This window comes from Rhinolophus ferrumequinum, chromosome 6, assembly GCF_004115265.2.
Source record: "Rhinolophus ferrumequinum isolate MPI-CBG mRhiFer1 chromosome 6, mRhiFer1_v1.p, whole genome shotgun sequence".
NCBI classification, from domain to species: domain Eukaryota; kingdom Metazoa; phylum Chordata; class Mammalia; order Chiroptera; family Rhinolophidae; genus Rhinolophus; species Rhinolophus ferrumequinum.
The window spans coordinates 92,599,178-92,613,389 of NC_046289.1; the positions used below are offsets into that span (position 1 = coordinate 92,599,178).

The following is a 14,212-nucleotide window of genomic DNA, read 5'->3' on the forward strand; positions in this document are numbered from 1 at the left end:
CATGGAAAAACAGCCCTTTTTAAAAGAGAGGCTAGAGTGGAAAGAAGATAAATGAAAAGACTATTTTAATCAACTAGGGAAACTAGATTGATAGTTTACACAAGGGGGGTAACAGCAAATATGACAAGATATAGCAAACGTGTCAGATTTAGAGTATAGTTTGACGAGAAGGCCAAAAGCGCTTACTGATGGATCATATTTAAGAACATCAGGTAGAAATTTTGAAAGTTCTTATAATCTTTCTATATTCTTGTGAAGCTAGATGATAGAATAAACTTTTCCTGACTCACTTTTGACTGAAAAGAGAAGCCATAGAATTCCACAGTGAGTGCAAAACAGACCCCTTATGTAGAACTGTCAAAGGAAGTGAAAGAAACCATTCCGTGAGTCTTGGAGTTTATAGACAGTTAAGGGTAGAAACAGGGTCAGAGACCACATTTGACCAGAAGGATATCTTTGGAGAAAATTGTGTGATGCAGCTTCTTCCAAGCCTCAGGTGGTGGAAGGACAATCCTTATGTTTCATAATCTCAGTCCTACTGAGAGGCTTCTTATGAGATGAGGCCTCCAGCCCAGACTGAACCCACACTGGGCAAGAGGGTAAATGATGCATCTGAAACACTGACTAGATGTGTGCTTGTGATTTAAACGTAGGGTCGGAGCCCTTATTTCTAAAACTGAGCAGAGGGTCATGGGGTCTTCCCGGCTTTTCTTCCTGAAACAGGGGAAGTTTAAGACATTTAATAAAAGTTAATGAGACTGCATGACACTAAAATACAGTTAATGTCTTCATGGAGTGTTATCTACATCATTTACTTTGAAGTGTTTTTTATTTTAAAAAAATCAAATGCAAGTTCAGAAATGTCTCTAGAGTTTTATATTTATATGCATCTTACACTCTTATTTTGTCCACAGATATTCTCAGATGATAATGGAAATTTTATGCACAGAAGAGCCTTGTGCTTCCTCAGATAACCTGGTTTATGGATCTTGATTTAGTTATAGAAAAGAATGGGGAGAAAATAAACCTAGAGTTCTATTTCTACTGTATCCATGACACAGTTAATCTAAGACACTGCAGAGGTCTACAAAATCAGAAGTCTGGAAAATAATTTATTTGTATAATAAAAAGAAAACCATTTTTCTTTAACTGAATTTCTTGGCCTTTGTGGCAGAAATTAGATGCCTCACATTATTATAGCGGTTTTTCTCCCTTCAGTTTAATCTAAGACCCTTTAACTAAGGCTATTTCTACGTTCAGTAAGATTATACCCATAGGTGATTTTATGAATTATGTAAATGCCATTAGTAATGTAATATGATTATGCAAATGTGTACTTCAGATGAATTAAAGGCATACGGAATTAAAAATTGGAGAAATACATTTTAAGGGCTTTATTTATTTTAGGTAATTTATGTCAAAGTTGGAAACTGTCCTTTAAAGAACACAGATAAAAACTGTTAGATGGGACGGGAAAGAGCAACTAATTTTCTGAGCATATATTTGCTGCGCATGAGTTAGTGTCCTTTACAAAGGGTACAACACAGACATTTCATGCTGGACATTTTGCCATTTGTACATGGATTCCTTAGAGTTGTGGGCGATCCTATGGTCAAACAACTAGATTTAAGACATCATCTTTCACTAGTGAGTTCTTGACCTTGATAAAATAATGGAATAAAAGATTCTACTCTGCTTTCATGATTCTTAAGGACAGTTTGGCAATGCTTTACCTAATCTCACCATTATCATAGCAAGATTTAGTAGCATTATTTCATGGCTCCTTGGGAAAATAAGTTTTTAAAAGCAAACAAAGAAAAAGCAGAAATACTAAATATTGGTGAGTTGTACAGTTTTTACTTTCTTTTAAAATTTGGGGTGGAGGACTACAAAATCTAATTACTCACCAAGACAAGGCTTAGAAAGAGGCCCATTCTGTCAATACTGATATTTTAAATAGAAAGGTTGATACTTCCCTTTGTAAACCTTGTCTTGCTATTTATTTCCATATACGATCCTTCTGTATTCTTATCTTCCTTCCTTATTTTCATTTGTCTTCCAGAAGAGTCCTCTTGGGCATATGGATGTCTATTTTAACTTTAGAGGCATCAGTGTTCATTCTCTATCCCTAACCTAGGATCTCACCAAGTGAAGTGAGACATGAAGAAACATACGAGTACGCTCTCCTTGCACAGTAACTGTAAATCCTCCAAAATAGAGAGATAGCACACTGAATCACCACTGCTGTTATTGACTTAGTGACCCAACTTTTACATCAATGCCTTAAATACATTTTGCCCTTTACTATCTCCAACTTTCCCACGTGTTTCCCTAATCTCAGTGTGTATAAGACCTAGTGCAAATGTCATTAGATGTTCCCTAATAATGTGTGCCAGAGATACTATGTTTTTAATATTCCTACAGTTTTTGCTTATGATTGCCAAACACTGTATCATATGACTATTAATTGATGTATTTTATTTTTACTACCTGACAGTAGAATCTTTGAGTACAGGTTAATGTTTTATAGATCTCTATAATCTCACAATTTAAAGCTCTGTTTGTAACATGGATTCAATAAACGTTTATTAAATCTATAAATGTTAAATTCCTAAACTAATACACAATTTGTATAATGATGTTTAATGCTCTATGCCACAATTGCATTTTAATCTTTTTTTTAATTAAGAAAATATTATAATAACTGTTCAGTGGTATTACTAAGAATATGTTTTGAAAACTATTTGATGTAAACATAAGATTTAGGAATTTTAGGTTCCATTTATTACTAGACATTGTTCATTATTTATAAATAATTCTATGTCTATGTTCTATATATATGAAATATTTGAGGAAATATTTTTTATATCAAACATTATTTGCTGTGTAACAGCCGGGCTTACCCAGAAATCTATATTGTAACATTCTCTAGGCAAACTTACCTCTCACAATGATGTTGGTGGACTTTTTTGCAGGGTTTCCCACATTATTATTAGCAATGCAGCTATAAGTACCAGCATCTTCTGAGGTGATGGCAGGTATGGTCAAAGTTCCTCCATTCAAAACAGTCTTTTCAGGCAGAGTCCCAAAGGACCTGACCCAGGTGAGAGAGGGTGCAGGCTCTCCTCCAGTTGTAACACACACTAATGTTATGGCCTCTCCAGGATTTACAACTATAGGGTCATCCACCAAGAGTTTAATTGACGGAGATGCTAAAAGACATAAACAAAAAAGCATGCATCTATTCAGATCTACTACAACAATTGGAATTCAACAGTGTGCTTTATTCAAACAATTAAAATGAAATATTGTTCTGTTTTCCACAAATATTTAATTATCAAATTAAAACCAGATATGACGGTTATCAATTTAATTATGCGGTATAAACCTTTAGAACTATATTAAGAATCTTATACAGGGAGAGGGGAATTTGATTTTATGTATTCCTGGATTATTCATCCAAATTAGAATGACAAGAGGGATAAATTTTTAAAACAAAATCCTTCTCATTTTAATGCTGATGACTTTTTTTTGTCATTCTACATGTATATATCCTTGTATTTTCACGGTGAAGATCATCAATTATTTAATTTTTGAATCATTCTGAGGTGAAATTTTGTAACTGAACACAACTAAGAGATAAAGGCAGTGATCATCCCAGTCTTTCACCAAACAGTGGGCCTGATGTTTTTTTTTTTTGTTTGTTTGTTTTTTATTATTATTAATGTTTATTGGGGTGACAATTGTTAGTAAAGTTACATAGGTTTCAGGTGTACAATTCTGTACATCATCTATATCTCACATTGGGTGTTCACCACCCAGAGTCAGTTCTCCTTCCATAACCATATATTTGATCCCTTTTACCATTATCTACCACCCTCTTCCCCACTTACCCTCTGGTAACCACTAAACTATTGTCTGTGTCTATGAGTTTTTGTTTCTTCCTTCGTTTATCTTGTTCTTTTGTTGTTTTCAGTTCTATATGCCACATATCAGTTAAATCATGTGGTTCTCGACTTTTTCTGTCTGATTTATTTCGCTTAGCATGATAATCTCAAGGTCCATCCATGTTGTTGCAAATGATATGGGCAGAGGACCCGATTTTTTTTATCTTAAAAGGAATAACAAAATTATCTAATTCTAACGTAATCGCCGTACTTCATCTTTAATGCCTCCATTCACAAAGGTGTGTGTAATGAGTTCTCATAGCCACAGCTTTAAAACTTAGAAACAAACAAAACAAATGAGACCTCAATCATAGTCACCAAGCTATGCCTGCCACCATTCTCATGTTTGGGTTATAAAAATCTCCCTAGTAAAAACAAGGCATTTGCAATCTTTCAGATTTAAAAATATAAAGATAAATATCCATACAATAAGATATGCTGTGTTATAGACATTTCTTCAAATACTCAATAAAGAAACAACACAAAACCCAGGTTTTCATACGGCACTTTTTTTTATGTTTCCACGGCAGTGCTGGCCTACGTAACACATCCCTAAAGAAGAACAAGGGGGATATATGATGCTAGTGTTTGAGTTCACCTATTCAGAAATATTTTCTGTCAAAGATAAAACTGTATTGTATGAAATCAATCCATATTAGAAACATTTAAGGTGTTCAATTGTATTGTGTGATTTTTTTTTTATATTAACTTCAGCTTAGAGTTGCATAGTGTTTTTCTCAGAATAAAAATGTAAACTCCTTTTATAGTTCAATCTTTTCTGCTTTGTTTGAAAAAAAGAAAAAGAAAAAAAGCCAGAAGAGAGTTAGAAAACAATTTCATATTATTATTATAGTTCTACGGGGCTGGCACGGAACTGCTGAGTGACCTTTTAAAACATCATTTTTGCATGTTGGGCCTTCTAACATCATTTTAAGTAATATGGAAGTTTTCAAAGTGTCTTAACAGCCCTTCTGAGGAGTTGACTTTAAATTATAAAGATTTAAGATTGAAAACCTGTTGTGAAAGTCACATAGTAAAAATCATAGGGAAAAAGGCACTGCAATTTGCTAGAAAAGACATCTCAAAGAGTTATTTAATGTTGTTAAACTGATGGAAGAAATTACTAATTAAATATTTTGAAAATAGATATACTAAGCTATTGACATATTATTATGAAAAAGTGAAATAAATCCCTATAACGCAATTTGGAGTAAATACTATAATCTTACAAATGTACTTAGTTAAAATATAATTTTAGAGATTCCATCATTTATATTACATTAACAAAGTGCATTTGTTTTACATCATATTTAGTAAAAGTGCCAAGGCCTAAAGGACACTCATAACATGTTTGGACTATGGAAACACACAATGGTAACATTAAGAAAAATTTGTGACTGAAATTGACTTCTATGAATGAGTTGTTTTTCTATTAGATAAATAATATTTAAAGAAAAAAGCTCAAGAGAATTTCAAAGCTCAAAAAGCAATACATATATAACAAGATCATTATTTTACCTATAATGCATTGCAGAACTATATTCACAATCTTATGAAAAACTCCTCTCTTCTCCAAATCTGAATTGAAAATTATTGTCCAACTTAGATTTATTGAAGATGGCTTTCATTTTCTCTGATTTTTCCTGATATTAAAAATAGCCCAAGCAGACCACAAAAGAAATGGTTAATGACTTCAAGACTTTAAGAATATTCATATACATTTTAGTATCAAACTTTTCTACCTTTATGTCTTGAAAAGATAAAAGGTAAAATTGCCAGTGTTGTTCTAATGTTTAACTTCTGATTCTATAAACATCAGCTTTTTTAAACTATGAGACTTTGCTTAAGAACTTTAAAAACATTAGGGTTCATCAAACTTAAGTATAAATCATGCCCTAGAGAAAAATATTAAAGTAGGAAATATATATATATATATATATATATATATATATATATATATATATATATTTCTATTATTTAATATAGAAAAAATATATATTTCTATTATTTAAAATATTGTTAAGAAGATATTTCTTATTGGAAGGATTCTTTAATAATCTGGGGTATACAATGAAGTAACTGAAAACATCTTGAGCTAGTTACTCCATCCCCATGGGCTTCCTATAGGAACCTTTTATATCACATTGTATAACATCAGCCAGGCTACCACTCTTGCTCTCCAGACAGAAGTGAGGGCCATCATTTTACTCTCTCAAGTATGGCGTGTTGGTTGAGTGGTGAGAGACACTTGGGTTCCAACTTGACTGTGCTGTTATTTCATAACTGCTTGAATTTGGGAAAGTTCTTTTGCTCCTGAGTACCTCGGTTTTCCATTATTGAAATGGAGGAAAATAATCGTTAACTATCTTACAGCATTGAGATGATTTAACATGTGTAAAATACTTACAGTAGTATCTAGTACAACTAAAAACTGTTTTATTTTGTCATTATTTTTATTACCACCTACATAGCTTGGTCCAGTTCTTGGCACATAGTGGGTGCTTAACAAATATTATTAGTAAGGCAAATCAATAAATGGGCAAATAAATAAATGGGCAAATAAATAAATGAGTGACTGGTATAAAAAAATGTTAGTTACTATAAAATGCAATTATTCTATTTTACTGTGATGCATATGGCAGAGACCATTTTGACCATTTTGACTTTTGCATATCCTAAATATCATATAAAACATAATTAAATAGACTTACATTTTTAAAAGAAAGATAAACATCTATTAATTTTGTTTTGTATATTTTTATTTGTAAGTTAAAACTATTGTTTTCCAAGATCCAACATAGGGCCTTTAAAAGCTGATTAGGCAAAAAGGATTATCTATTTCATCATAACTTTGCAAGTGAATGCTATCTTTTCAGTGTCCTTAAGTTGTTCAACCACCCTGAGTTTATGCATTATAAGCTTCTTCCTCAGCTTCCTCTTTCTATATAGGTATATACGAAATTAAGAAAGATAAATCTCATTGCACTAAATTGTATATGTAGCTGAGGTTTAGTAAATATCTATTGCATGTGTTGGTCGAATTATCACATTGCTATATAAGTATAAATAGGTAAGACCTAATAAAGGTCAAGACTTCCCTTATTGCCATGAGAAAATTATGTTGTTTTAAAACATGTTGCAGGATCTAGACATCTGTTGATTCGTCACAGAAATACAAGAGAGACAGATCACTATTTTAAGCTCATTTTTAGGTAAGAAAGAAATTAAACATGAAGGTTGAAAGGGAAGAAGAGAAACACTGAATGGACACTAATTTTTATTTGGGATGTTCATCAAACCAAAGTAAAAAGTAGAAGAAAGGTGAAATACATAAACATAGGAAATCTTTCAACTTAAGTGAAAAATCAAATTATTTTGAACATATTTTATATTTATCGCCCAAACATGGCTCAAATCACATAAAAATAATTCCAACTAAGTCTGCCTTTTTAACATAGCACACACATAGATATATACATCACCAGCTATAAACATTCTTTATGTACACAGCGCTTATAAATTACTGAGGTGTCAGTCACACTTTCTGAATGATAATCTTGCCAGCACTTAATGATGGAAGGCATGGGTCACCATAGCAGTTGTCATGGAGACTTGACAACTTGATTCTCTTCAAGAGGAGTATGCCAACATTTCATCCTGCTCCATGTGCTTGTTGATGGGAATACAGATAGATGGATAGATGATAGGTAGGTAGGTAGATAGATAGATAGATAGATAGATAGATAGATAGATAGATAGATAGATCGATAGATGATAGGCTATTGGTATTGGTTCTGGAAGAGATGTGATGAAGTAGGGAGAGAGAGAGAGAGAGAGAAAGAGAAAGAGAGAGAGAGAGAGAGAGAGAGAGAGAGAGAGAGAGAGAAAGGGAAAAGAAAGAGAGGACAGGACAATCTGTTGTTTCTATTTTCCAAAATCCTAAACCCAGAAATCACCATATGGAAAATGTACTTTAAGAAACAACTCTGAGAAAGAAAACTTTTCCCATGTTCCTTTCATCTCCTTCCCTCCTGGGGGAAAAAAGAAAAAAATAGTTTTCTGGGACTGAGCAACAGATACTACAGTGGGACCAAAACAGAGAGAGAACTGGCCTCTTGATTTCTACACCAAATCCCAAATGTTTGTATATTGAGGAGCAGAGAGGATCTGTGTGCATGTTACTGGTTTAAGGTCACTGAGTGTGACCAGCTAGACATAAAGAACATAGTGAGTCTCCTGGAGAAGCTCTGGACTTTAGCCGAACAGCTTCCAGCCCTACAATGGTGGAATGGAGGTGGAAGAGAGACCTGCTAGACCGAATGTGCCAAGACAGTAGGAATGAGGGAGGTCTCAGCTGATACATCACTATCCAAAGACTCAGACCTTACACTCCACACTTTGGTACAACATAGCACCTCGTAGAATTTAAACACAATCTGGCAGATATGGCAAGTCTACCTTGACTGAGGCCGATTTTCCAAAATTATGGCAGAATTGATGGTTGAAATAAAAATGAAGTTTAATTACAAATAGGAACAGATACATTTCTTCAAATCTTGGGTTTGTACACTGCGATTCATGGCCACTACAAATTTTAGTGAGTCAGTTGCTCATAAGGTCCTCTGGATGTGTGAGACAAAGATTTACTGGGGTTAATTCAGAATATACTCTGTAAGAAGACTTTTAGCTGAGGTCAATGGCTTCTTGGGTGTTTTGTTTTCACTGCTACCTAACATGAGTTTGTTGAAGAGAAACATGGTTTTAAAAAATTGAAAACAATGCAGTGCTAATCATCTTCCTATTCTGAAAGACTTGGCCCTCCATGAATCTGGGACTTTTACTGTTTAAAAAGAATCTAGTTTTCTACCCCCCGTTTCTGATTAAATTGATATGAAGCAGTTAACTCCTATATAAAGCTGTCAGTTGCACTGAGTTAGAGGTAGTCAAAGATGTTTCTTTGAATGCAACTATTCTGAGTATTAGAAAGAAGGTGAGTCATAGGGAAAATCATGAGGAATGATAAACATAAACAAACAAACAAACAAACAGAATGTACTCTGATAAGAAATCCTGGGCTACAATGGTATCTGTCTTAGTTTTCATTCCCCTCAAAAGCAGGTCCTGATACAAGTAGTGAATTTGAGTAGAGACCCCGGGAAGTGTATTGAAGGAACAGAGAGGGGAGACAGGAAAAGAAGAAAAGCCAGGAAAGAAGCACTAATGAATGGGTTGCCACTGTGGGAAACCCAGCTCCCTGCTGCTGGGAACCCTCTAAGAGATGGTTACAGAGAACATCCTTCAGAACTTTCCTTCTGAAGAGCAAGGGGGCTGGGCAGGGTGTTTATCTGCCAACTCTCCTCCCTCATTAGTCCAAGGTTATTCTGTGGGTCCTAACTTACCAAACTTATGCTTTGACTGAACGCATTGAGGAGTCCAGATAAAGTCCTCAGACAGAAGGCTATTAAATATGGAATCTGTCAAAAGAAACCGTAGTAACCTCTGGAACATGCTAAAAGGAGAAGACAGGGCACACACAGCGTCTGCTAGGACATCCTTTCCAGGTAAATTCAATGATCAATAGTCAGCTACTTGAAGATAATGTGAAAAGGATTAAGAGAGAACGAACAAGGAAGGAACAAGTGGTGAATAGGGGCAACTTTATCCATCAAGACATAGGCACAAAACGAAATGAATAAGAACATGGTAGGAATGAAAGTAAGAGGGATTATATATATATTATATATGTATAATATATAATATATATATATATATATATATAATATATATATATATTATATATATATAATCTGTTCCATGACCCTACATCTTTTTAAACTAGAAAATACACAAATGATAGACAAACCAAATCCAGCTTCTATGTGGAGACACATGCTTGAGCTATGCTTATAGATTCAAGGCATGAAAAAAGTTTTTCTCGAAGAACTTGTCATTTCACTGACATATAGGAATCACTATATTTCCATGTATTTCATTAAAATCCATTTTCAACACACATTTCATTGAAATACAGGTAGCAGTGAACATTTCACATAATAAAAATGAGAGACTATATTAGAAGTTGATTTGAAAACTCAAAATATTCTGCCCATTTAGTTGAGGTTATTATTCAAATATTATCATTATTGACATATTGATTGATTGATTCTCATGAAGCCCAGGAATGATATCATATTGGAAAATTCTATTTAAAACAATCCTCCATGATGTGGCACTATCTGAAACAGTATTCATAAATAGGCTCTAATGCAACAGAGAACTTTCCTACAGATATTGAAGCCAACATGCATTTTTCATTATTTTAATATTCACAGGACAGATATTTTTGGAAATTATTGAGAAGGCAGGGTAAGAGTGTCCCATCATGGAAAATCACATATAATTCTACTAAAAGTGACCTAGTTCATAATACTACAGGTTCTAAACAAGTGGTTCCCTGAATGGGTTTTGTTTGGTTGGCATAATATATTTTGTTGTTGTTCCTGTTGTTATTTTTAGGAATCAATATCTTTAAGGTATTGCTTGTTCTCTTTAGTACAACACATTTCAATACATTCATTCATTCATCCAATAAGTATTTATTGAGCACCTACTATGTATTGGGTTCTCTCATAGAATTTGGGATACATCAGTGAACAAAACAAAAGATCCCTGCACTCACAAGCTTACATCCTAGCAGAAAGAGAACCAGAGACAATGTGCCTGTGACTCCCATTGTCATAGGTAAATTCACATATTTACATCACCTGCCTGTTCTCTGAAGTCATGGCCCTTTAAGATTTCTGAGCAGGATGTTTATGCCATTATAGCACAATAAGTAAAAAAAAATTGCCAAAAGACATTTCAATGAAATGAGACTTTAAAAATATAACAAGTGTTATTTACATTTTAATCTAATCATTGAACAAGATACATGGAAAAACTAGAAATGGAACTTGTGTTCTAAGTTGAGCAAAAGACAATAAACTCAAAATTTATTTCCGTCAAAAAACTATGCCAATAGTTGGGACACTAATAATTAAGGGCCCGAAAGGTCTTCATAAACGTTGGGAAAACGTGATGAAGAAGAACTCAAGGCCACATATATCCCCCACTCTTGACAAACAACCCCTCACTGTTCTTGATAACAGGTGAAATCTTGGCAAAATTTGGTCTCATTGACATTTACAAGAAACTAAACATCCATCTGCTGCTGCAGCAAAATCCCAGAGAGTCATCACTCATGGAGAGAAAATACAAGCGAAGTACTTCTGACTATGGAATTTGTTGTCCATGGACTTGTCCTGCTCTTTATAGAAGATATTAGGTGTTTAGAAATAGTACCAGTTTGCAAAGACGTTCTCTTCACAAGATCATCAGAGTATGAACATATATTCCTGATGCCTAGAGGTTCCCACCAATGCATATCCACCTGGCAAAATAGTAGTCAAGCACGCTACCACGCTCAAATGTCAGCATCAGTAATTCATCAAATTCCTAGTGTTTTGTCCAAGCCAATTGAGTCACTTCCTCCATTGTATAAGCATAGCTGCTTATAATCCTCCCCATTAGAACATTTCCCCCCCATCCTTTCACTATGAAATATGTAGGAACAGGACATCAGAGTGAAGAGGGTGATGTTTTTCATATTTGTACCAACAGCACCCAGAAAAGAATCTGGCAAACAATTAGGAGCTTAATAGTCTCATTGAATAAAAGAAGGTTGAATTTAAAGATTAGAGGACAGAAACTCCACCTAAGCCCTGACTATTCATCATAAACTTTAAAAAGAAGAAAAAAGAATCAATGTGAAAGAATGTGACGTGTGACTCAGGATTTCATGAGTCTTTCATTGAAAAATACTAGTTTTGATGACCTCCTGCCAATTCTTTCATTGTTCAACCCATTTAAACTTAACCACATTTTATATTACTACGAAGGTGATGACAAGGAATTTCTCTATCAATATTTATTATACCAGTCATATAAAATAAATGTGGCATATGATTTACACTTCTTTGTACTTAATTCTTTGCTCAGTTATAACATGTACATTAGCATCAATAAAACATGTCATTAAGCCAAATTATGTCCCTGAAACCAAAATAAAGAGCATGTGGCTTTTGGTATAAGAGGACCAGTATGGTGATGACTCAATATGGACTTAAAAAAATAAATCAGTCAATATTTAAGGCTCTTCTGTAAGAGTGATATAGTGCAACAGCAGAACAGATAAAAACATCACCTCTAGACCATCTGGTGTTGATCTTGCAACTATACTTCTTGAAGACTGACCAGAGTGGCAAAGCAAATAAAACAATAATTATGCTCTGGCCATCACAGATGCTGAAACGAAAGCAGCTAGTATTGCTACAGCCAGTATTGTTAACACAGAGGGATCCATGTAAAAACTTACTCTCTTATTGGTTACTCTCCTGCTGATCTGACAAAGAATTAGGTTTTTGTTTTTGTTTTTGTTTGTTTGTTTGCTTGCTTGCTTGCTTGCTTTTTAATTATACAGCATGGGGATACTGTATTATAGTTATATTTTGAATCTTTTTATGGTTCCACGAGGTAGGACAATTAAGTTTGTGAACTTGTTGCAACGATGTTGCTAACATTTTCTTGACTTCGGAGGGATTATTCATCATGAATTTGTACCAACTGTACAATCAGTTAACCAGCTTTACTATTTGGAAGGGCTGAAAGGGCTACGTGAAAAAGTTAGACGATCTGAACTTTTCGCCACCAATTCATGGATCTTGCATCATGACAATGCACCAGCTCACACGTCACTGTCTGTGAGGGAGTTTTTAGCCAGTAAACAAATAACTGTATTGGAACACCCTCCCTACTCACCTGATCTGGCCCCCAGTGACTTCTTTCTTTACTTGAAGAGAAAGGAAATATTGAAAGGAAGACATTTTGATGACATTCAGGACATCAAAGGTAATATGATGACAGCTCTGATGGCCTTTCCAGATAAAAAATTCCAAAATTGCTTTGACGGGTGAACTAGGTGATGGCGTAGGTGCATAGCTTCCCAAGGGGAGTACTTCGAAGGTGACCATAGTGATATTCAACAATGAGTTATGTAGCACTTTTTCTAGGGTGAATTTGCGAACTTAATTATCAGATCTCGCATTACATTTTATAGTAATTTTGGCTAGGGGTGCTTTATAGCTAACCTTAAAGAATAATGCAGAATAGATTTAACTCTACTGAGTCTCTGTTTGCTCCTCTAAACATCAAGGGGATTCTATTAGGTAGTTTCTAAAGGATTACTAGACCAAATTTCTACCTTCGCTAGGAAAACACCTAACCATTTCAGGTTATCCCAATGTCTAAGTTGGTTCCAAGATATAACAAGGATTAGAAAGCACATTGGGAACTTAATTACTCAGGTCGCTGAGAACAACAAAATAAATTGATTCCAAACAGAGGAATATACCTATGTTTTATTTTAAGAAAAAAATATTAATTCAACATATATTTATCATTACAACTATGTATCAGGCTGTGTTCTAGGCACTGGAGATAAGAGAACAAAACAGTCAAAAATGCCACCCTTGAGACGTCTGCAATTAGATGGAGACAATTATAGCCCTAATATAGCCAGGCACCCTTTCAAAAGCTCTACGTATATTGACTCATTCAATCGTATGAGATAGGTACTATTACCTATTTCATTTATTACCCAAGGTGAGAAACAGTTTAGAAAACTTGCCCAAGGTGACATGTAGTGAGTGGTGAAGCTGGGATTCTAATCCAGGCAGTATGGTTTGAGATGAGTATAAAGCATTGTACTCCAGAGGCAAGCTCCAGAGTGAAAATAACTCAAGTCGACCATTTCAAGTTCTAATTGAATTCCTGATGATCGTTATGTCAGAGGAAGAATTAGGGTTGCTTCTCTAACACTAATACGAACTATTACTGTATTATATAAATCTGGGAAGTGTAAAAATAAATGTAGTTGGCTACTCAGAATTCCAGAAATCTCTACCATTCAGAACAGAAGGCAAAAAGGACTTATGAACCACCTAAGGTATAATTAAGAAGCCTAAATTCTGAAGTGTCTTTGGAGGAGGTTCTTAGGCAATTGCTCAGGGTGTATGGCTCCTAACTTATACAATTGCCCCTGGGTATGCTGGGAGATGGGTGCCAGGATCCCCACAGATACCAAAATCTGAGGACCCTCAAGTCCCTCATATAAAATGGCACTGTATTTGCACGTAACCAAGGCACATCCTCCCAAATACTTTAAGTCA

General features: G+C 34.5%; 1 protein-coding gene across 1 annotated transcript in view; it reads right to left on the reverse strand.

Annotated features, from left to right (window-relative positions):
* MDGA2 (MAM domain containing glycosylphosphatidylinositol anchor 2) overlaps positions 1 to 14,212 on the reverse strand; it is an 806,109-nt gene that overhangs the window by 249,326 nt on the left and 542,571 nt on the right. The window contains exon 6 of the mRNA XM_033109651.1: positions 2,943 to 3,212. Within this exon, the coding sequence (XP_032965542.1) occupies positions 2,943 to 3,212 (270 nt within the window). The remainder of the gene's footprint in view (positions 1 to 2,942; positions 3,213 to 14,212) is intronic.